Source organism: Grampus griseus, assembly GCF_964374135.1.
Source record: "Grampus griseus genome assembly, chromosome: 19".
In the NCBI taxonomy this organism is placed as follows: Eukaryota; Metazoa; Chordata; class Mammalia; order Artiodactyla; family Delphinidae; genus Grampus; species Grampus griseus.
Genome location: NC_139013.1, coordinates 24437430 through 24462249, shown reverse-complemented (window position 1 = coordinate 24462249; position 24820 = coordinate 24437430). Strand labels below are relative to the sequence as shown.

Here is a 24820-nt window from a genome sequence, read left to right as displayed (position 1 = left end):
CTCGAGATGGGGCATGGAGATTTAAAAAGCATATGGGGTGGGGGGCAGTGGAATCCCTGCCCTTTTCATATATGGAGGCAGAAAGTAAAACCTGGTTAGCGGGGCCCAGCTGGACCAGTGGCTACACCTCATCCCCTGGGGGTGTTCACTAGCCCTGGAGGGCTCAGGGGCCATTTAATTTTTGGACTTACCACGAAGGGCACGGGTTTGGAATCAGCAGCTTTTCAACAGGGTTTGACTCAACATCGATAGGCCCAGTTTTAAGGACCCCTCCTGGGGAAGCCGGGGCTGGGAAATCTGTTCCTCTTTCACCGTAGAAACTAGGGAAACAGCTCACACATTTATCGAGCTCTTGTGTGTCAATGTCTGTGCTTCATGCTTCACATGGAAGCTCTCGTTTCCTCTTCTCAGCATCCCTGCTCAGCAGGTTCCATCATTAGCCCCATTTTAAGATGAGGAAACAAAGGCACAGAGAAGGGTGGTAACTTGCCAAAAGTCACACAGCTAGTAAGTGGGGCAGTTGGCATTTGAACTTACTTGAATGCTTACAGGGACCTCCATTGGCCGTTGCTGCATGAGAGGAAGGCAGCATCTCCGAACCGTCGAGCAGGATTTGCCAGGAGCTCCGTCAGGCAAGAACGGGAGACTAAGGTGAGGACACTCTTCCCATCCCAGCCCTGCCGCTTCTCGCCTGTGTGACTCTGAGCCAGTTCCTTGCCCTCTGTGACTTCTCTGAGTAATCCTTGTTTACCTGGGTTGACAGAATCCTCTCCCTCCTGCTCTCCCGATCAGCTTCCCACCCTACACACACGAGGGCCAGCTCCCCGCAGAGCCGTGTCCGCCACAGGAGGTAGTGGGGATGGCTGGGCAAGACCTGGGGTGTATGTGTCCGCAGCAGCCCCTCAATACTTTGTCCCTCCTGAAATCCCTCTGGAGGCTCTGGGCTCCCATTCTCACTTCTTCTAAGACTTCCTTTCTAAGAAGGCTTTTCCAAGGAGTGTTCTTTGTGGGGTGGGGAGGAAATCTATAGTTTCTCCTGCGTTGGTTCTGACTTGGATGACGAGGACAAAACACTACGTCAGTGCAATGATCCAAGCAGTCTAACCTTGTTTCCTGATCGCTACTGTCATAAGGGGACGCCCCAGGTCTGAAGAGCCAGGTGTGGTGTGCCAGAGGGTGGCGTCTGATGGCCGAGGGTCCAACAGCGGAGGGGGCTTGAGGTGGCCGGGGAGAGGAGCTATTTAGAGGGCTACACTGATGTTTTGGTTGAACACCTTTTCAGCATCTCTCTCTTCTTCGACCACATGGGGGTGGATGTCCACGTTCATTCCTGCATCCTTGCACAGCTTGAGCAAAGTTCGAATATTGTTCTTGGACAACCTCACGTATCTGTGCGAGACAAGGCCAAAGAGGTCAGCTGAGGGTGGAGTCACTGCAGGCGCAAACTTCATTGAAAAGAGCTTAGAGTTAAAGAGCGACAGTGTGGGACCTCTGTAAGGGACTGGCCCTCCAGACATTTCTGGAGCTGACAGAGGTCTCATAAAAGACTGGGACACCCCACAGACTTGGTGGGTGTTTTTATTGGTATAACTCTTTTGGAAATCAATTTGGCAACATATATGCCAAGCACCTCCTGCCCCACTCCCCAAAAAACCAGCTTTATTATTTTTGACTCAGTAATTCCACTCAGGTCCTCAACTTATCCCAAGAAGAGAATTCAATGGAAGGAAAAGCTACATAAACAAAAGTGTTTATTTTGGGGTTATCAACAATAGGAAAATAGGAAATTCCATCAATAGAGGAATGGTCAAGCAAAAAATGGAATATCCATTTCAAGGACTCTTCTGCTAGTGTTAAAATGTCGTTAGGAAGAAGAAAATGCAATATGGCTGTGACGTTATTGCCAAATGGGGAGAAAACACCAGGATGCAAATTGTTAGGTGTTTTCTCTCATCATTGCCATGTGTGTATAATCTGAGTGAGGCCAAGGACTGGGGGAAATCCAGGACAGTGGAAATAAGGGCTGAGAAAACTGTAGGAATAGAGGTGAGTATTTTTAATAGTATTCAAACAATTACAATTTTCAATTAAAAAATTAAAATTAAAACACTGATTTAAAATATTAGCTAAAGCCCCACCGTTCTGACTTGTACTGAAGAATAGGACTGATACCATCTATGTGATTTAGACAGTATCTCTGCCATTATATCCCTTATTCCACCATCAACTTTGACCTTGCTCCCAGCTTTAGTATAAGGAGGGAGGCCCCCGATTCAGGCTGCATTCCGGTTGGTTAATTTGCTACAGATGGTGGGGGAGGAGCTGCATATTGATGGAACCTGGCTTCTCTATCCATTGGGAATGGTCTCCCTACTCTTTCCTTTTTTTCTTCTTTCTTTTTTTTTTTGGCCATACCTGTGGCCCGCAGGATCTTAGTTCCCCAGCCAGGGGTTGAACCCAGGCCCTTGGCAGCGGAAGCCTGAAATCCTAACCAGTAGGCCACCAGGGAACTTCCCTTCTCTTTGAAGATCTGCCCAGAGCTTCTCTGTTCTTACAGGCAGCTCAGACCTCACTCACCAGCCCCTATACCTGTACTACCTTTCCCCGACACGGCTCAGGTCAGCCCCACCCTGCCCTGACCAGCCCAGCCCCAGGGGACAATTTCACACATATCTAGCTTGGACGCTCACTATGATGGCAAAGGACAATTTCATCCTTTTCTTGGGTGTTTTTCTAATGGCTTGTTAATTGCCATCTCCCCAAATATGCTCTCCCCCTACCCTGTCCAAGTCTCTTTTGTCCCCACCATGGAGCCCAGGTAGGCTGTCTTTGGCCAGAGTCAATTAAAACCACTTGATCAATTTGAAACCCATAGCCAAAGTCATCCAGCTGTGGAGGTGGCATGAGCCAGAACCCCCTCTAGTGGAGGAGACTGCCTGTCCATCTTTCAGCCAGTTAGTCAGCCAGCAGAGCAGGACTGTGTGATGGGGCCCTCGGACGACAGGCATCTGAGGCCGTCTGAAACCTACAGGCGAGTTCACTGCTGTGAACTCTACAAGGCTGACCACCTTAGTCTCTTGTCCTATTTCCTCCTTTGCCAGTTTCTGAGTGTTGTCAGTTACATCCTTACAGTAAAGGATAACGTTGGGCTGGGGAGGGATGCTTGGACGTGGGGGCAGAAACCAAGCTGTTTGGTGTTGCTGAAAACCAGTGGGTCTTGATAAGTATGACAAAGAACAAGCAAGAAGTGAGACCCCTTGGTAAGAGCAGTAAATACCAAATGGTTTCATACTTTGTTCATGGTCCCTTTGGAGCCTAAAACCCCAAACGTACAGCAGGTAGCCCTGGGAATGGCGGCTACAGTCACCAGCAATTCAACACCATTAGTGTAAAGGAACTTGGGGGAGTTTCCTGTTAAAACAAGGCCACAAACAACTCATTCTTTCCTTTGTGAATAATATTCATGGCTTCTTTTGTGAAACAAAGAGAAATTTTAGAAAGGTTGTGTATGTGTCCAAAGGCGTGGCGTCAAAATGGCAGCACCTAAATGTCGTGTCCATTCAGGAGACGATCCTCTAGCGAGTGAGGCTGCTCAGAAACCCAACAGCTTCAGCCCTGGAGCAGCCCTCTGGGACTCGAAGACAGAGCCCGGACATGCTGCAGCCACCCTCCCTTGCTCTGGGCTCAGCCCAGGTGCATGAACCACAGACAGTCGTGAGCAAAGCCTGGTCTTGTAGAATGTGCCCAGCCCCACCTGCACAGGGCTGCTCACCGGCAGCTCAGCACCTCCTCCGGCTTCAGCATCCTCACCAGCTCCATCTTGGGCTCGCTGCCCTTCTCCATGAGGCTCTTCAGCTTACGCTCGTAGGAGGCGTCGGGCGTCTTGCCAACCCAATCTCGCAAGAGGGTTGACTTCCGTGGGACAAAGATAGCATCCTGTAACATGGGTTCTATGATGCTTTGTTGATGGTATGGCGTTGAGAGCTGAGTGGACTCTTGGGTGATTTCATCCTTGATGTCTAAGTCTGAAATTGGACAGATGTCACCAGGGAGTTAGATCCTGGTAGGGGTGAGCAGTAGGGTGGACAGGAAGGGGATGAGACCTGGAAGGCTGCAAGGGCTTCAAACATTAGAGATATGAGGTCTTTTCAAGGCTTTGGCAGGTTCTCCTTCTTAGCATTTGTTTAATCCCCATTCATCTTTTTCTCCCTCCTTTCCCCTCATCTCACAACTCATTCCCTTTCTCTCCTTTCATTCACTTCCTTCTCTCAATCTTCTCTCCCTCCCCAGAGAAAATTCACCTAAAGTGAACGTTAGCCTAAAGGGGGGTTAGGGGAAGGTATCAGAGGAGATCAACTTTGAGCTGGATTTTTAAAGGACAGGTAGTTTATCAGATGAAAAAGGGAGGAACAGCATGGGCGGACAGGAGGAACAGCGTGCACAAAGACACACATATATGAAATGAAGTAGTGAGGGTCTGATGTTACCCAAATATGGGGTTTGTACTGAGGGAAATACTGTTGGGACTAGAGCTTGGAGACCTTAATTATTTTCTTGTTAAACATACTCCTCTGTATTTTACAGATTTTTACTTGTGCGAGTGGAATATTTTCTTTTCATTTCTATTTCTAATTGGTGTGACTAGTATAGAGAAAACACTACTGTTTAAATTTTTTTTTTTCTGGTACACCAACAACCATACCAGATTTTATTATTATTATTATTATTATTTTTTGCTGTACGTGGGCCTCTCACTGTTGTGACCTCTCCTGTTGCGGAGCACAGGCTCCGGACGCACAGGGTCAGCAGCCATGGCTCACAGGCCTAGCTGCTCTGCGGCATGTGGGATCTTCCCGGACCGGGGCACAAACCCGTGTCCCCTGCATCGGCAGGTGGATTCTCAACCACTGCACCACCAGGGAAGCCCAGATTTTATTATTTTTTGACTAGAATTTCTTGAGTTTTGTAGAAAGGCAATCGTATCAGGAGAAAAATGAAAATATATCCCTCCTAATATTTATAAAAATTATGTACTCTTCTTGACATGTTGCATTTGACAGACCCTCCAAAACAATGTCAATAATGATGATAGCAGTCATGCCTCATTTTGTTCCTGATTTTAATTAAAGTGATCCAGCATTTCATCATTTAGAATATTTGCCACTATTTTTGGAACATGTTTTATAATATTTAGCAGCTTTGCTCTTGGTTTACATAGAGTTTTTATTAGTCATAATTGCTTGATTCTATTTATTGCTTTTCTATCATCTACTGATCATATGGTTTTCCTTTAATTTCTGGATGCAATAAATTCTGTTATTAGATAGCTTGATATTGATTAACCGAACCATTCGTAACCTGCTATAATAAATCCCACCTGGTCACGGTTTATTATTCATTTCATACGTGGATATATTTGCTATATTTTCATACATTAAGTCTGTTTGCTAAAATTTTTAAAATCATTTAAAAATCATCTATTATTGTGAGATTGGCCTGCTTTTTTGCCTAATCTTTTAAGTTTAAGGTTATGATGGCTTGTCAAATTAATGCACAAATGTCTGTATTTTATATGACCTGCAATAGTTGAAGTGACATTGGGATTATTTGCTTTTTAAATGTTAGGTAGAACTTGGTGTGAAATCATTTGTCCTGGTGCCTTTTGTAGTGGGAAAATGTCTACCATCTTTCAATTTTTACCTCAGAAATTGCTCTATTCAACTTTTCTACTCTTTACTATGTCCATTTTGATAACTTATAGTCTGATAGGAAATTATTCATTTATGCTGGATCTTCAAATGTATTGTGTAGATGTGCATATAGTATTCTATTATAATTCATTCAATGTATTTCTTGTCTTTGCTTATGCATCCTTTCTCATATAAAATCTTGTATATTTTTGACTCTTCTTTTGACAAGGCTCATGATAACTTCATACTGTTTGTCACTTGGTTTTTGAAAAAGCTAGCTTTGGATTTATCCTTTTAACTACTTTTAATCTTGTATTTCATTAATCTTAGCTGGTATTTAATGTATTAATTCTCTCTTTTTCATATTATTTCTTCTATATCATTAAATTAATAAAAGTGTTAATTTTTTTGTTTTATACAGACAAGAACGACTACTTTTAGTTTTTGCTGTAAATTTTCTTCTGGGCATAGATTTCGCCTTCATCCCATGGATTTTGGTATGAAACAGACTTATTTTCAATAGTTTTTTTCTTTGAAATAATGGTATTTTAGGAGTGTTTCTTAATTTCTGTTGAGATTATCTTTTAATTTTAATTCTAATTATTGCTTTAGGATACTGTAGGTGGCCCTAAAGTCTTTACTATTGTGAATGTTAATGTTTTCTTTTGATGAATATGCAGATGATTTTTAGAAATATTCTTTGGTCACAGAAAAATGTGTGTTCTCTGTTCAACTATAAAGTTATGGTTTGTTAATTACATTGTTAGATTCTTCTAGGCACTTACTGCAATTGCCTCTTTGAGCTGTCTATTGGGTTCTGAAAGAGGTATTTTGCAGTCTCCTACTATAACTTCATTTTTGTCAGATTCTCTTTGCATCTCTAAATGTTTATCTATTTAACTACTATTTTTTTGTTGTGTGTAGGTTTATTGTTATTATTTGTTCTCTTTAACATTTTAAAATATCCCTCTTTTACCCTGTTGTTTCTTTTGGCCTTAAATCCACCTCATATGTTTGCATTTCTTGTTATCTCTTTGCCTATCTTTTTTTCATTCTTTCTATATCGCGTGATTTTAAGTGTGTCTCTAGATTTTGATTTTTAAACCAATTATTTCCTAATTTGGTGCCTCTGCCCTCTTCTAGGGCATTTTCTATAGATGAATGGATAAATGGCTGAGAAAGTCCCTGAATATTTCTGAATTTGCAAATATCATTCATTCACCCCGACGGTAACTTATATATGGGCTGAGGATAGGATTATGAGGTTATAAGTCTTTGCTCTCAGTAGTCTATAGGTGTTCATTTCACTTCTAGATTGATGCTAATTTGACTCTTTTTCCTTTGTAAGTAAGTTGTTCTTCCTGTAAGCTTGCAAGATTTCATAAATAAAATTCAGGAATTTTACCAGGATATGTCTGGGGGAGTCTAGACCTTCTACAATTACATAAATGGAGGGACAGTGGCCTGGAGAGAAGCTTTGACTTGCCCCAGGTATCATAATGAGTCAGTGGCTGAACTGGAATCTTTATGTCCAGCATGGCTCTCTAAACTGACAGCTGGCCCCTAATAGAGTGATAGGGTCAGGTGGTGTTAGCAGTCTGTGCATGGTGGAAATTGGTCCTATGTTCCAGGAGAATCCTGAGCTACACATCTTCATTGACACAAATTGAAATCCCTTGGAGAAAGGGCCATAGCCTTTCCTGAGACATCTGATCCTCTTCTGGGTCAAGGTAGGTCTCACGTAGGAAAGAAGAGTAGTAATAGAAAGGGTAATGATAATTTTACATATTAGCTAACACTTATTGCATAACTTATGTGCCAGGCAGTGTTCTAAAGCCTTTCTAGGGAGGGGGGCAACAACAGTCTCACAACCATGTCACATCCATTGAACAAATGGGAAAGTGGAGGATTGGAGAGATTAAGTCATGTGCCCAAGATGCCATAGACAGTGGTGGATCCAGGAAAATGTGAACCCAGGTTGTCAGTGTCTTTTTCTGGGAGCCTGTCCTGGCTACCCTCTTGGACAAAATGTCCCATGTTCCTGAGTCCATGGCTGAACAGATAAGTTAAGATTTCTGGTGAGCTATGTTTGGGACTCCAGGGACTACTCTGTATTCATAGAGACAGAGTTGGTAACTGCCCTCCAACTCTCTGCATTAGGAATGCACCTGGCATGGACAGAATGCTCTGAGCATAGTGGGCAAGGAGAGAAAGCCAAATGAGTTCCATTTTCTTAGTCTAGATGCTCAGACTTTGTCAAGGTTTACTTTGGAAATGTGTTCTCAATGTTTTCCCAGCATCTTTTAGTGGCCCTTAGCCAGAGTCACCTTTCAAAAATTCAAATCTAACTTGGTAGCTTACTTCCTAAAATTTTTCAATGACTTGTCATTGCACTCGATCAGATTTGTGCTTTGGAAAAGCCAATGTGAGACTTCTGCTTTCAGCCAAGATAGGGTAACAGGGACTGGATTTATCCTTCCATCTTAAGCAGCTATAAAGTGGGGCCTAATACATGAAACAGGCTTTTTCAGACATTGGACAACAGGTAACTCAGGGCAGTGGCCCTTGAGAAAAGGAAGAGGTGAGTCCCATGGGAGCCCCAGCTGAGAGCTGGGAGATGCTTCCAGGTTGCAGCACAGGGAGGGGAAAACCTAGATAGTATCTTGCAGTTTCCCTGAGTTGGGGAGAGAGAATAGACAATTTAAATGGGCCAAGGAAGCTAGAATTCACAGGGCAGAGTAACAGGAGAAAACTGCATGGAGAGCTGCAGAGATCTGCAGAAGCTTCTCTCAGCTGAATACTAGTTATGCAGGAGAGGAAACTACATAGATAGAACTGGTAGACAAGAACACGAAAACAGCTATTATAACTGTATAGCTCTGTATGTTCAACAAAGCTTGAGCATGCTAAGGCGAGACACAGAAGGTTGAAAATGACCCAAATTGAAATTCTAGACATGGAAACTACAATGTCTAGTATGAAAAATACATTGGGTGGGATTAATAGCAGAGTAGGTATGGTAGAAGGAAAAATCAGTGAATTTGAAGACATAGCGACAGACACTATACAAAATGAAACACAGAGAGAAAAGACTGGGGAACAACCCTACTGAGTTGCAGAGCTTCAAATATGTGTAATTGTGGTGCCTGAAGGAGAGGAGGAGAGTGGAGGAGTGAAAATATATTTGAAGAAATAATGGTCCAAAATTTTCCAAATATGATGGAAACTATAAACCAAGAATCTCAACAAACCCCAGACACAAACACAAGAAACATGAAGCAAATGACATCAAGACACATCATAATCAAGATGCTTGAAAACTTCCAAAGAGGTCAGAGGAAAAAGATACGTTACAGGGAACACATAAAGAAAGATGACAGCCAGCTTCTCACTGGTGACAATGCAAGCTAGAAGGCAGGGCACAACTTTAAAGCATTGAAGAAAAAAGCTTGTCAGTCTAGAATTCTACACTCAGCAAAAGTACCTTTCAGAAACAAAAGTGAAATAAAGACCTTTTCAGATATATAAAAGCTGAAGGAATTTGTCACCAACAAGCCCACACCATAAGAATTGTTGAGGGAAGAACTTTAGGCAGAAGGAAATGACTCCAGGCAGAAGGCTGGACCTGTGTGAAGCAATGAAGAGCATTAGAGATGTTAACTATGGATAAACACTGAAGTCTTTCTAAAAGATATTTGCTTAAAGCAAGAGTAATAACAGTGTATTGTGGGGTTTATAATAACTTATGGAGAAATACAATGAATGGCCACAATAGCCTGAGGGTTGGGAGAGGAGAAATGGAAGTATACTCTTGTAAGTTCCTTATGTTCTACGTGAGTGATACAGACTATGAGGTGAAGGGAGGCTGTGATATGTCAAAGATGAATCCTGTCAGCCCTAAAGCAACTACTAAGATAGCACAACAAAGAGTTATAGTTCACAAGCCAACAAAGAACATAAAATGGAATCACAAAAACTACTCAGCCCAAAAGAAGACAGAAAAACAGGACAGGGAGGGCAAAGAATAGATGGAATGAATTAGAAACAAATACCAACATGGTAGCTTTAAACTCAACCATATCAATGATTACATTCAGTGTAAACGGTCTAAATATCCCAATGGGAAGATTGAAATTGTCAGACTGGATTGAAAGTAATGCAAGGCCCAATCGTCTGCTGCCTCTAAGAAACTCCCTTTAAATATAAAGACCCAAATAAATTAGAAAGGCCAGTTTGGTAGCCATAGAGGAGGAAAGCTATTGGAGGTTCTTAGGGTCAGGGTTAAACTTAAATAATAGTAGTTAAAGTGGAGAGGAAGTGAAAGGCATGAAAGGTATGGAGGAGGTACAATCTCCAGGACCCAGTAACGGGTCATAAAGGGTCGTGGAGGGAGACAACTTCTGACTTGGGTCACTGTGCTGGGCCAGTGCTAGCCCGTGCGATGGCCCCTGTGAAGGGGAGGCATGGGGCTTTGCGGAGCCTGAGGGACATCCAAGCTAACACTGGGAGCAGGCATGTAGATGGAACTCAGGAGAAAAGGCTGTCTGGAGATTTGAATTTGGAATTCACTAGACAGAGGTTAAAGCCACTCCTTTGGATAGAATCAGCCAGGAAACTTGTATAATGGGATGAGAATGGCAGTACTGATCAGTGGGGAATTCAGAGGGGAAATTTAGGTCTGGGAAGGGGGAAAGATGGGAAGGTTGGTTAGTAGCAAGTTAGAAATATACGAGGTTAATAAATTTAAGTGGAGATTATGTGCGGGTCAGAGAAGCCTTAATGGAATCAGATGAAGCAGGGGAAAGAAGCCCATCAAATGGGAATATTTTGCATCCTTTATTCACAAAAGTGAGGTGACCCAAGACCGCAGCTTCAGCTTAGCCATATGGATCTCTCTTTTTTTTTTTTTTTTTTTTGCGGTACGCGGGCCTCTCACTGTTGTGGCTTCTCTCGTTGAGGAGCACAGGCTCCGGACGCGCAGGCTCAGCAGCCGTGGCTCATGGGCCCAGCCGCTCCACGGCATGTGGGATCTTCCCGGACAGAGACACGAACCCGGGACCCCTGCATCGGCAGGCAGACTCTCAACCACTGCGCCACCAGGGAAGCCCCCATATGGATCTCTTGCTGCCTTGCGTCTGGGTTGGGCTGAACTAGAGGCTGTACTGGGAGGGGGGCAAGGAGTCAACATGTATGGTGAGCCCTCAGAGGGGACCAGGACAGGGTGGTGAAAGAGGAAAGAAAGTAGAAGAAAGCGTGCTCAGGGAACTCAAGGGGGGAGAGGCAATGGAGGAGAAGGGAGTGGCAGAGGCTGTGGCATCCTGAATGTGCCACATGGTAATCAGTGGAGGGCCAGGGGCATTTCAGCAGTTTAAAGGGAGTGAGTGGGAGTTTTTGTGAAAATTAGGTGAGGTGACAAAGGCGAAACAGTCTGCTCTGAAAAGCAAAAGTATTCCACACGGGTGTTGTCACCGTTGTTCCTATTAGCTTCGGTGCTCTGGAGCCAGGGACAGTTAATATCATTCGTTCAGAGCGCTCACAGTGTTTTGCAGATCCTGATTTTGTGGCCATCACAACACTGGAAACACAGAAGAGCAGGAGTGGTTGTGATTGCACAGGCTGAGCTGTCACATTCCAGTCCCAAAGGTGGTGGGGAATGTTCGATGGTCATGCCCACCAGGTCACACAGAACCATGACGTGGAGAGTGGAAAGAGCTTACTCTTCCGACAGGGAACTTGGGACACACAGGGGATCTGGTTCTTGAAAATGACGCTAATGATCTGGGTGTTGAGTGGGGCTGAGGGAGGTTAGAAACAGATGTTCTGGTCTAGAGTACTTTTCCTTGATCTACACTTATCCCCTCTTAGACTCCTGCTTTAGCCCTTAACTGCCTCTACGCGCTTCCTAGAGGCTGCACTCCCAAACCAGATCCTGCTCACTCATTTCAGGCTTCCTGACAGCCTTCACAGTAAGTTCCCCTTGCTGTGCCCAGGCTCAGCACTGACTCAGTCCTGGGTGCCACACCTGGATGCGCAGGTGGTTCCTGGACGTCTCTGAACAGCTGCTGCACTTGAGGGGCGTGAGCACCTGCTGACCCCCAGTGGCCATTGGTTGTATTACATTAGGAAAGGGAAGATTGCTCTCCAACAGGGTGGTTTTGTGCGAGACAGGGCTGGGCAGATGCAGGGGGAACTGCAGAGGACCAAATAGCTGGTGAGGCAGCCTGCCCTGGCATCCTTGTTCAGTGAAATGAAAAAAATGAATCGACTTGCATGAGAGTTTCTCTTAGGGAAGGAACTGCCTTTGTTTAGGAAAATATCTTGATAGATTACATTGAGCGTGGAATGAGACAGTGAAACAAAGGAAACAAGGTGATCCCTTGATGTAAGAAGCCAATGGGAATGTGCGGGGCAAGGAAGGCAGAGGATGGAATGGAGGGGAGAGGAAAGAGGGAAGAGGGAGAGCTGGGCAGAACCAGGACTAGAGTGAGACAAACGAGGTACCCAGGGGACAAAATTTAAGGAGGTGCTTGCTCTCAGGCTCATGAAAGTGCAGGGTTGGCACCTGAGAGAGGGCACCTCCTTAAATCTTGTGACTTGGGTGCTTGGGGTTGAGGAAAACATCTGGAGGCCACCCCTGCAGGAAATGTAGCCAGAGAAATCTCCTGGTGGCAGGGGACAAGGACTTTGAAGAACAAGAGGGGATTGTAATCAACTTCTAATACGTTTGCTGTGAAGTCTGTGATGTAATTATTTCCCTTTGCTGCCCGAAACCTTCAGTAAAGTCTGCTTATACATAAAGGCTTCATGTGAAAGGTTTGGGGAGAAGTGAAGGAAATGTGTTCTGTGTTTGGGTTGGCAGAGAGCAGGGAGAAGGGAACAGCCACTGGAAGTGAGACCTACAGATGCTCAGGGTCCCAGCAGGACCAGGACACTGAGAGTGACGGGAAACTTGGGGAAGGTGTGGGGCTTCCCATAGGACATAAGTCAATCTCTTTCTACTTTTTAAATAAACTTTTTATTTTGGAGTACTTTAAGATTTACAGAAGAGTTGCAAAGATGGTACAGAGAGTTCCTATACACCCTTCACTCAGTTTCCCCTAATGTTAACATCTTACATAAGCAGGGAACAAGCAGTTAACATGGGCACATTACAGAGCTTTTTTGGGTCTCACCAGTTTTTCCACTGAAGACCTAATTTAGGATTCAGTCCAGGATCCTGCCTTGCATTTAGAGCCAATCATATTTAATTCTTAGTGGCAAGTAACTACAGTTTGGTTACAATGACTTTTTCAATGAAAAAGAAAAAAAGAGCTTTTCTTGGGCACAATGGGGGAAGTTTGTACAGGAGAACGAGCCCTTACTTGAAGGCTGTTGCCCCTCTTTCTTTGGGCTAATTGGAATCCCTTCCAGATTTCTTTTTTACCATACGCCTCCATCCCAAGGGGGCAGGCACAATAAATGTATCTGTTTTTCCAACACAGCCCACCAGAGGATGTTAGCAAAATGTTTACTTAGAAATAACCATTTGCTAACATTTATTGAGCACCTACTCTGTATCAGGCTAAGGATGTTCTGTGCCTCAACCCACAACTATACTGTGAGGCAGGTCATGTTATGTTTCATTTTATGGATGTGAAAACTAGACCCCAGAGTTGGAGTGGCTTGGGATTATATAACATCTCATATACAATTGTTATCTATTGGTGGGGCTGGGATTTGAACTCAGGCAGTCTTGGCAATCGGTATCTGGCATAACCCAAGCCCACCTCTTCTTGGGTGCAAGCGTCACCTGGCAGATTTCAAGCCAGCAGGTGTGGTTCCTTCTGTAGCACCTTGACATTGTCACAGTATCTAAACTAATTAGATCATTTGGACATGAGGTTGATGTCACCAAAATGGCTTCAGGAACCTGGGGGACATTATACTGGCTTCCTGAGAAGAGAACACCCTGGTGCCAGCTGAGCCTTGACATCTGCTCGCCTCCTGTCCAGGTCACACTCCCTTGCGCTGTGATTCTCCAAACAGTCACGTGGGGCTCCTGCATCCACAGAGGTTGGGTTGACATGGATGGTGCTGCCCTAAGGATGCTGTGAGCTTTTGGTCCCTCTGATAGGAGGACAGTTCTGAGGACAGTTCTGGCATCCGGACCAAGGCGCTTCCCTTACCAGATTTCTAGGCGCATCCTTGGGGTAGTTGCCCGGGGTCATGCTGCTGAGGCGTTTTCCCTTTGCTTCCACTCCGTAGAGCCTTCGGTGTAGGGCGGAGACTTCCCCGTCCTTTCTGGAGCTTTGCGCTGAGGCCTGGGAGGGGAGCTGGAGAGACATTACAGGCTAGAGAACGGGGATCTGGCTCCGCCTCCTTCATTCCTGAAAGGAACAAGTTCAAGGGCTTGCTGAAAGGCAGGCGAGGGGGCCTAAGGAGAGTCCTGCTCTGGGTGCTGGGACACTGGGACAGGGATGCACACTGGTGTCTGCTCACCAGCGCCTCCCTTCTGTCCCTATAGCTCAGAGGGAGGCCATGAGGGACCTTGGAAACCACAGCATTCGCTGGCGGTCTCCTCTTTCCAGTGGCACTCCTGAGTGATTTAGGGGAGGGAGGTGGCACCCGGGAAGAATGAACTCTACCACAGGGGTGCAAGTCTTCCCACCAGGGTGTGCAGAGTGTTGGGTGGGGGTTGGATGGGTGGAGGGGGCAGGTGATCCATTTGGGTGCTAGTGTGGGGCAGGAGTGAATTTTAGAGCTTTAAATTTTAAAAAAAGTAGCCGATCCCATGCAGGAGCAGAGTGGGTGCCCCTCCTTCACGTGGAGACAGTGGTGGGGCTGTGTCACCTGCTTAGAGAATGCCACCTGGTGGTTCCCTCCCTGCTGTTTCTGGACATTTTTGGCTTTCTTTTCTTCCTTCACAGGTGCTGCAAAGAGCGTCACCACCTTGGGTTTGTTCTTCTGAAAGAACAGAGAGAAAAACCCAGTGGCTGACCCACTGGGCACAGACCAGCCCTGCACCCTGCAGAGTGGAAGGTGCCACCCAGCTTTTGCACCCACTCTGGCGCTCCCTTTCCCCCTCGCAGCCCCTCTGCCTCCTGACGCACCCGGTGTCCATATCACACCGCCCCCAGGATGGCCTTCCAACCCCAGGTCTGGCTGTCCCTGTCCACCTCAAAATCCATCACTATCGCCCTCCACGTGAGGGCCCCATGCCCCAGCCTGGTAGGTATTCCTTCTGGCCCTCAGATGGCCTCTCTCCCTGCCACTTCCCTACCGCGACCTCCAGTCTTCAAGCCCAGCCAGGGCTGCTCCCTCTGCCCAGAACCCCTCCTCTCCTTGCCCCACTCCCACCCCGTCTTGTCCTCCCAGAGCTGTGATCACAAGGCCTCCTGCCTTTCTATTTCCCTGGGTGTTCCTGTCTGCCTGCTGGGAAAGGAAGGTCAGGCACATGCATGTCCATTCAGAGCACGTGTGCTTGGCCCGAAAGCTGCCACCAGGAGCACCCAGGGAAAGAGTAAGGCTCATTAGGGAGCGGCAGGGCCCATCGGGGGAGGAGCCCACAGACGCACATCCAGGCCCATGTCTAAGGGGTGCGCATGGGGTGCTGGAGCATCGTGGGGAAGCTGAATCATCTAGGTCTCCTCTTCGGGTGTGCCGTAGGGTGTCGGGGTCATGGGGTGACGGCTGGGACTGGTCTCCAGGGCTGACGGCCCGGCTTGCAATCCTGCTCTAGGGCTGAGTGTCTGAGCAACCTTGGGCAAGGGACGGCTCTCTCTGAGGACGGGGACGGATAGCAGAACCTACTGCATAGGGTCATAGTGGGAAATACATGAATCACTGCGCAGAAGTGTTAAGCCCTCCATGAATGTTAGCCACACTGTATGGGCGGAAGGAGGGTTTGCATAAGCCATCTGGATGTGTGGAGGGAAGCTGTCCAAGGTCCTGCTTGAGGCCATCAAAGGACGGGGTGCTACGCAACTTCGGGGTTTTGTTTGGAGCTTTGCCAGGGCTGATGCTGCAGGGTGATTAGAGAGAGACTAAGGCCGGCTCCCCCGCGGGTGACCCACCTCCCACCTTCTCCTCTCAACCCTCAGCCTCTCCTCAAGAGTCACCTGAGTAGCTACCAGCCCCCATTTTTGGAGGAAACTGAGTGGAATGGATGTGGTGATACCACAGACCCGAGGAAACTGCAATAGCCACGATTCAGTGGCCCCTGTGGCTGAGACTTTGAGACTTCAGGGGTCTTCATGGATGGCAAATGGATAACAAGGGGCACAGCCCTCTGGGTAGCTCCACAATCGTGCTGAAGTGGAGAAAAGCCTGGATTGCCAGGAGAAGGGAGAGGAGGCTGCGGACAGCACCCCTCCAACCGTCTTCACTAAAGGGTCCCCCGCCACCTGCCATACGAGACCTGCCACGGGAGCATCACCCTCTCTCTCAGGAGCGTCTTTCAAAATACAAATGTTTCTGGCGAGGGTAATGATGCTTGAAGATTTAACTGTATTTTCAGATTAAATTGTTCCCTCCCTGGGTCCAAACTTATTTACAATAAAAGCCACATATAAGGTAAAGCTGTGAAAACATTATTAGAGTATAATCTTATGAGAAATATCATATGATATCGCCTATATGTGGAATCTAAAAAAATGGTACAAATGAACTTACTTTACAAAAACGAAGTAGGGTCACAGATGTAGAAAACAAGCTTATGGTTATCGGGGGGGAAGGGTGGGGGAGGGATAAATTGGAAGATTGGGATTGACATATACATGCTACTGTATATAAAATAGATTACTAATAGGAACCTGCTATATAGCACAGGGAACTCTAGTTAATACTCTGTAATGGCCAATATGGGAAAAGAATCTAAAAAAAAGAGTGGATATATGTATATGTATAACTGATTCACTTTGCTGTACTCCTGGAAATAATACAACATTGTAAATCAATTACACTCCAATAAAAATTTACAAAAAAGGAATATAATCTTAGTATGAAGAGATGGGATCAAACATATTCATCATAGAACTGATTTCTGCGAATGAGTTCTGAGAGGCCCAAAAATGGGGGGAAGGGGGAGGGTAGGTAAATCACTAGCGCCTTAGAGTAAAATGCGTTTGTCAGGTGTGTTTACGCGTATCTGATGGAACCGGCACTCCAGATCTCTCTGACTATAATTGACAAGTAAGCACATAACCAGAACAGGAGCTCCTCTGAAAGGCAGGGGCCACTGAACCGGGTGAAGCAGGAGAAGGGGAGGTGGTGATGGTGCGTGGGCCTCACAGCCCACGAGCTTGGAGACCGGAGAAATCTGAGGTTGAGCCCTGGCTCGGCCCCTCACTAGCTCTGTGAGCTCAAGCAAATGATTCCTCTTCATCTCAGCTTCTTATCCTTCAGCTGGCGGTAAGAACGGTGCCTACCTTGTAGCCTTGCTGGGAGCAGTTGACCAGGCAACTCACTGCAGTAAGCACAGGGCCTGGCACACAGGAAACACTTAATAAAAGTTATCATTGTTCTTAGTAATGCCGTTTTCACCCATTTTTCTCTGGGAGCCAGGGCAGTGAAGATTAGGTGGCATCCTCTGCAGAGGAGACCACTTTCCAAGGACATGGCTTCATTTTGTGTAGACGATGGGCCCAGAGGGGAACTCTGGGGGAAACTGGGGCAAAATTGGTTGTCATAGTTCCTGGAGAAAGAGGAAAGGGTGGTGCCACAGACTGAATGTTTGTGTCCCCCTAAATTCCTGTGCTGAAATCCTAACTCCTTACGTGATGGTGTCAGGAGGTGGGGACTTCAGGAGGTTGTTATGTCATGAGGGTGGAGCCCTCATAAATGGGACTAGGGCCTTAAAAAAGGGCCCCAGAGAGCTCTCCTGACTCTTCCTCTTTATCAGGATATAGCAAGGAGGCAGCCGTCTATGAACCATGAAGCAGATCTTCATCAGACACCAAATCTGCTGGCACCTTGATCTGTAAGAAAGAAATGTCTGTTATTTCTAAACCACCTGGTCTATGGTATTTGGTTGTAGCAGCCCAAATGGACTAAGACAGGAGGTTACAACTAGTTCTAATGCAGGATAGAAAGGAAGAGGTATGTTAGCAGGAGTCCCAGTGGAGATAGTGGAGGTGGAGAATGCCCTCTGACCCTGGGACCATCATGTGGATATGGAAGTGCCTGGGGACAGTGGGAGGACCCATTCTGAGATCATCAAGACACTAGACGCTATTGCCTCTCAGCCCTTCTCCAACACTGACCAAGATGGCTTTAAGGTCTCTTCACCTCGACTAAACTAGGTAGGTTTCTTCCTGACTCTAGGACCTTGACCTCCCTTTTCCTAGAACAATTCCTTTAGACAATTTACACCTGTAAATTCTTTCTCTGCCCCTTTGAGATGTAAATCTTCTCCCAGCCTCTTGCCCAGCTTTATAATCCAGGAATGTTTTTCTCCAGAGCTTGGGAGCCATCCCTTTGAAATGCAATCATCAGGAAGGATAGCATTCCCACCTCCCAGTCTCTGTGGGAGGGTAGGAGCCTAACTACATAGGGATAATTAGCCCACAAGGGTGGCCTGATCACAGTGACAATCTCTCCCCATGTCCTCCGGTGCTTTTCTACTGGCTCACCCCAGTGCTGCAAACCCTCCCCTCACCCCATCACATCATGCAGTAGTAGTCTCGAATGAAGCCTTCCTTGCAGGTTTTCTTTGACAGTAAGTATACACCTGGAGAGCTTGCTTCTTCTTCCCCTGCCTCCGCTCCAGCCACTCCAACACCCGCACGAGGTCTGACATCTGCCTCTCCTCGGCCGTCCTCCACACATGCTTCCTCTCTGTGGGCAGGGAATCCTTCAAGTCCTCTGATTGCTCTGTCTTCATGGAGCCTTGGTCATGCCTTGGGCGGAAAAGTGGCACACTCTTGCTTTGTTGAACCCTCTGCCTCTGGTTGCTGGCCTGGATGACTCAGATGGTAGGGTTTTGTCCCCTAGATGTGAACATAAATGTGAACATAAAGGGCAGCGTTAGGCCAGAGCCGGGATATTAACCTTCAAGGGTAGGAGATCCAGAGGGTGATTGTGAGGTCACTGTCAGGCTGTGCATGGGGGTCAGAGTGGAGCAAGACACTGGTTTCCCCTCATGGCCACTGTCCCTCTTTAGGCACTGTCCATCACTTGGACTCTGCCACAGCCTCCTTTATGGGCTCTCCACCTCCATTTCTACAGAGATCTTATTAAAACAAAGCTCAGCTCACATATCTCCTCTTCTCCAAAACCTTCAATGACTCCTTGTAGCTTATAAAAAAAAAATCTAAAATTTCTTAGTCTGGTAGGCTTTCCACAATGTGCTCTAATTAGAATGAAGATTTGTATAGCCTTAATTAGTTTTATAGTCATTGAACAGATAGTTATCAGATGCCTACTATGTGCCAGACATGGTGCTGGAGATACAACACAAGATGAAAACATAGTCAGACCTTCTAAAACTTATGGACTAGTGGGAAAGACAAAACAGCAGTCAAATAATTACCCTGTGAATCCATAATGACAAATGAAGATGAGTGCTCTGAAGGAAAGGAATATAATCCTAAGAACTAAACAAAACAAAAGAACTAGACTTGGATGGGTAATGAGTAGATCTCACTTGGGGAGTGGCTGGAGTTAAAGGGTAAGCTGGTCTCAGTGGGGCTCTGGACCAGGGGGACAAGCATGTGCAAAGGCCCTGTGGCAGGATGGAAGCAGGGAACACTTGAGGAATAGCAGAAGGCCAAGGTGGCTAGTGTACTCGGTAATGAGAAATGATGCTGGAGAGGTGGGCAGAGGCTGGACCAGAGAGCACCTTGGAGATCACAGGTTTGCTGAGACTGGGAAGGAAAGGGAAGCAAAGGGAAAACAATAAAGGGAATCAAACATAAGGGAGGGAGTGATATGATCAAGCTTCCTTTTTTCTTTTTATTGATGGAAACTATATGCAGAAGTGTGCCAGAATCACAAGTAACTAATGCTCCAGAAATTCCCCCTTATGGCCCCTGCTAGTCACTACCTCCCTCCAAAGGTAAGCAGTACTCTGACTTCTAATTTCATAGATTTCTTTTGTCTGTTGGAGTTTTCTATAAATAGAATCATACACATGTAGTCTTTTGTATCTGGCTTCATTTGTTTTACAATATATTTGCAGGATTTTAGCAATGAATTCTTTAGTCTTTGTGTATGTAGAAATGCTTTTATTTTTGCCTTCATTTCTGAAGAAAAATTTGCTGGATAATAGAATTTTTGGTTAACCATTTTTTTCAGCACTTTGATGTGTTATTTCATTCTCTTCTGCCTTTCGTTGTTTTATGTGGGAAGTCGGCTCTTAATCATATTGTTACTCTCCTGCATATAAGTCATTTTTCTCTTGCAGATTTTTCTCTTTCAAATGTCTGCTATGATGAGTCTAGGTGTGAATCTCTTTGTATTTATCCCACTTGAGATTTGTTGAATTTTTTGGATATGTATTTAATGTCTTTAAATGCATTAAATTCTGGAAGACGTTGGCCATTATTTTTTTCCTGCCCTTCTCTCTATTTCTGGACTCCCATTATACATCTGTTGGCAGGTTTAATGCTGTCCCTCTGGTCTCTAAAGCTTTGTTCATTTTTCTTCAATTATTCTCTTCTCTGTTCTTCAGATTGGATAATTTCTATCAGTCTATCTTCAGGTTCAATCTTCTTTCCTCTACCATATATAATCTGATGTTGAGCCTTTCTAGTATAATGTTCATTTCAATTGTACTGTTCAAGCCCAGAATATCCCCTTTTGAAAAATAATTTCTTTCTCCTTATTCAGAATCTCTCTTTGTTGATTCATTGTTGTCATGCTTTCATTTAAAATTTAAAACATAGTTTACTTTAGTTCTTTGACCATATTTTAATAGGTATTTAAAGTCTTTCAATTCAACATCTGGGAACACTCAGACAGTTTCTATTGACAGCTGTTTTTCTGAGTATGTGTCATACTTTCCTGTTTCTTTGTATAACTTGTAATTTCTTTTCGTTGACAATTGGACATTAAAAAATATAGTAGTAACTTTGGTTTCTGATTCACCCCTCTGCCCTCAAGGTTTATTGTTACTGTTTTTTCATTTGTTTATTTTTAAAGTAACTTCCTCAGGCTCTGTGAATCAGACAATCCCTGTCTGGGAATCTGGGAATCCTGTCTTCCCTATGGTATGTAGCTGCTGAAGTTCTGATTAAATTTTTTATATTCTTGTTTATATATTTAAGTCTAGCTTCCTAAGCATTGTCTCTGTGTCTACACCTGCATATCAGATTGGACAGAGATTGTGCTCAAACACCTCAATTATCTGTCCTCTGCTGATTAGTCTGTGTGTGGGTAGGGGAACCGTATCAGTTATCATGTTGCTACATGACAGATCATGTAAAAAAAAGCATTTTCTACCACACAGTTTTTCTGGGTCAGGATTTTGAGTGTGCTTTAGCTGGGTCCTCTGACTCAAGCTAAAATCAAGCTGCTGGCCAGGTTGATTGGCCCAAAAGGCTTGACTGGGAAAGGATGTACTTCAAAGCTCCTCATCTGGTTGTTGGCAGGACTGGGTTCCTTGCAGTCCATTGAACTGAGTTCTTTCCTTGCTGGCTGTTGGCAGAAGGCCACCCTCAGTTCTCTGTGACATGTGCCTCTCCATAGGGAAGCTTACAACATGGCAGCTTGCTTCATCAGAACAGCAAGGGAGAAGAACTAAAGAGAGAATGAGAGCAAGAAAGAAGTCAGTCCTTTATAACCTAAACTTGGAAGTGACATCTATCACTTCTGCCATGTTCTATTTATTAGAAGCAAGTTACTATGTCCAGACAACATCCAAAGGAAGGATTACACAGGGCAGTAATCCTAGAGGTGAGGATCATTGGGAACCATTTTAGAAGCTGCCTATCCCAGGAGCACATTCAAAATTCAGGCCATTTGCACACGGTCCTTATCATTTACTTTCTACTGGGCTCTTTCTTGTCTCCTTCACACACATTCACAGCCTCAGGGCTGGCCAGGAGCCTGTGGCTTGATTGAGTCCTTTCTAGTTTCTGCGGTGCATGCATGCAGCTTTGGCCAGAAATATATATGCCCAAACACAACGGCAACATTTGTCCAGTGGAGTTGTTGGCCTACCTGCTTTTCTGACTTGGAGATTTTCACTTAAACCAACAAGGCTGCCAAGAGTGGGTGCTGCTCTCTGATCCAAATCCAGTGAGCCCCCTTTAACCAAACCAGAGAAACTGCCCCACCTTGGTGCACCCTCCCTTCGGACTGAACTGGGAGGAGGGGAATGGGAGCCGCCTCCGGCTAGAATGCCATAGATTCTCACTGTTATTGCCCACATTTCCAGTTTCCAAGCACAAGTGCTGCTCCAACTGTTGTTGATGTCGAGTGCTGCATGGTTGTTTTGATCAATTTTGCCCAGCTTTATAATTGTGTTTTGGGGAGAGGATTTACCATATTCTCACTCAGCCGGAGGCAGAAGTCCCCTGTCAATGCACACTTTACGTAACACATTTTGGAAGACCCCCTTTGCTATCTTGCAATAAAATACACATATTTAAAAAAATTACTATAATCCTCCAAACAACAACAAAAAAAGAGAAATTAAAAAAATATAGTCTTCCTTTGGGTGTATGTCAATATTTTAACGTGTGGTCTTACTAAAATAGAACACGTGTCTCCCCAATTTTCCAAACACCTCTGAGGGAATGGTACAACTCCACTGAAAACCAATGAAATGATCTATTGTAATCAATCAAGAATGGTTAGGATGGGTGGAAGCAGGCAGGGTACAGTCACACAGTCTGTCCCCATTCAGCAGGGGCTGTGGGCTGCGGAGGCAATGATAAGTAGGCATCAGTACAGTGAGCAGGTGAGTGAATGAGCAAGTGAGTGAATGGACAATACCTGGCGCCTAATCTCAGGCTTCTTCATCCTAGGTTTCTCTTCCCCGAATCTTCAGTAGAGGTCACATGTTTCCAGAAGCCCTATTCTGAGGTTGAAACTGGGGTAGCAGAACTCTACTCTTGTGAATATAAGTATTAGTGCTCTAGGTCATCTGACAGCCATCACTGTCATTTTGAGAGACCAGAGGCCAGGCCACCCAGGTCCCAGAGGATCATCTCACGGGACAGGAGGGTGTTCGAATCAAGGAACGTTTACACATGTGTCTCTGGTGCCAAGCACCGTGCTGGGCACTGAGGAAGGAGGACCCAGAGATTAATCAGAGTCAGTCCCTGCCCTCATGGAGCTTGTTGTTTCCTTAGGGAGACATTTACAAAGCCTGGTGGGCACTGTTGTGTCTCCCCATTCTCCTTCCACTGCTGCCCCTTGTAGTTTGGGTGAGTAAACACGGCTCCAATTTGAGGGAAGGGACCAGATTGGTCTGAGCCAATCAACATGCGGTCTTCCCCAGGTTACCGTGATTGACACAGTAGGGGCCCAATCAGCATGGAATGGGGAGCTTTTGCTAGAGATGTGAGGAAACAGACTCTCTGTGAATGGTGGGGCATTTGGATGTAAAGCCTGGAATGGTGGTGGTCATTTTGTTCTGATGAGGGAGGGAAGATACCATGAGGATGAACCCCATTCAAAGAGCAGGGCGGAGCCATGAGGCTCACTGAAAAATTGAACCAGTGTCTGAGCTTTTCAGACTTTTAATGTGTAACTCAGCCTGAGTTGTGTTTCCTGTTACTTGCAATCAAAATCTTTTGTGTGATACGAACAGCTAATGCAGGGGAGATGGTGCAGTAGTGACATTACAGAATGTGTTGTGAGAGCACAAGGGAGGGCATGGTAAAGTCCGCTTCGGGGGCTGAGAGAAAACTCCACCGAGGAAGTATTAGAGCTAGGTAGGTCTTAAAGGATTTTGCAGAGTATTTTTTTTTTTTTTTTTTTTTTGGCAGTACGCGGGCGTCTCACTGTTGTGGCCTCTCCTGTTGCGGAGCACAGGCTCCGGACGCACAGGCTCAACGGCCATGGCTCAGGGGCCCAGCCGCTCTGCGGCATGTGGGATCTTCCCGGACCGGGGCACGAGCCCGCGTCTCCTGCATCAGCGAGCGGACTCTCAACCACTGCGCCACCGGGGAAGCCCTGGCAGAGGATTTTGACAATAGGAAAATTACATTCCAGATGGAGGGAACTGCATCGATCAGAGCACGGAGTTGTATGGGGAGGAAATACTCTGTGCGTCTAAAGAGTGGAGACCTGGGGACAGGGAGTGGGGAACTGGTCTGGAACCGGGGTATGAAGGTGCAGGGGTGTTCTGTTGCTTTAGAAAGCTCATTCACTCAACAATCAGCTCGTGAATGCTTCTGATGGGCCAGGTACCTCTAAGTGATGTGTACAGAAATAGGGGCAGGTGGGGAGGAGAGTGGGCAGGCTGAGCTGGAGAAAGGCAGGAAGACACCTGCAGATATAGAAACAGCATCAAATAGAGCACCGTTGCCAGCAAGCCTGGATCCCAAGTCCAGATTGGACCTGGGATTGAGTTGAGGGTTGGATGAAAGAAATGAAGCTTGGGAATTTGGCGATGGAGTGGAGAACAACGCCTTCCCCCTACCCCCCACCAAATAGTACTTATTGAAACAAATTGCAAGACAAGTTATTGACATGATGTTCATTAAGGTTTTAATAAAAAGACATTAGGAGCAGTGGTGCAAAAGAAATAGAAAGTCTTTAATCCATTTTGAGTTGATTTTTGTGTATGGTGTTGGGGAGTGTTCTAATTTCATTCTTTTACATGTAGCTGTCCAGTTTTCCCAGCACCACTTATTGAAGAGGCTGTCTTTGTATATTCTTGCCTCCTTTGTCAAAGATAAGGTGACCATGTGTGTGTGGGTTTATCTCTGGGACCTAGAGTCTCTCATACGGAATGAAGTAAGTCAGAAAGAGAAAAACAAATACCGTATGCTAACACATATATATGGAATCTAAAAAAAAAAAAATGGTTCTGAAGAACCTAGGGGCAGGACAGGAATAAAGACACAGACATAGAGAATGGACCTGAGGACATGGGGAGGGGGAAGGGGAAGCTGGGATGAAGTGAGAGAGTGGCATGGACATATATACACTACCAAATGTAAAACAGATAGCTAGTGGGAAGCAGCCGCATAGCACAGGGA

The 24820-nt window shown here is 45.6% G+C and overlaps 1 protein-coding gene across 1 annotated transcript; it reads right to left on the bottom strand.

Annotated features, from left to right (window-relative positions):
• Nucleotides 1–1241: 1241 nt before the first annotated feature.
• On the bottom strand, nucleotides 1242–18549 carry LOC309837336 (uncharacterized protein C16orf78; the record flags this gene model as incomplete). Its single annotated transcript, XM_082677808.1, is given in 6 exon segments — nucleotides 1242–1389; nucleotides 3773–4025; nucleotides 13856–13864; nucleotides 13867–13990; nucleotides 14520–14633; nucleotides 18397–18549. Coding segments are annotated over 6 exon segments (801 nt in total).
• Between the last annotated feature and the right edge of the window lie 6271 nt (nucleotides 18550–24820).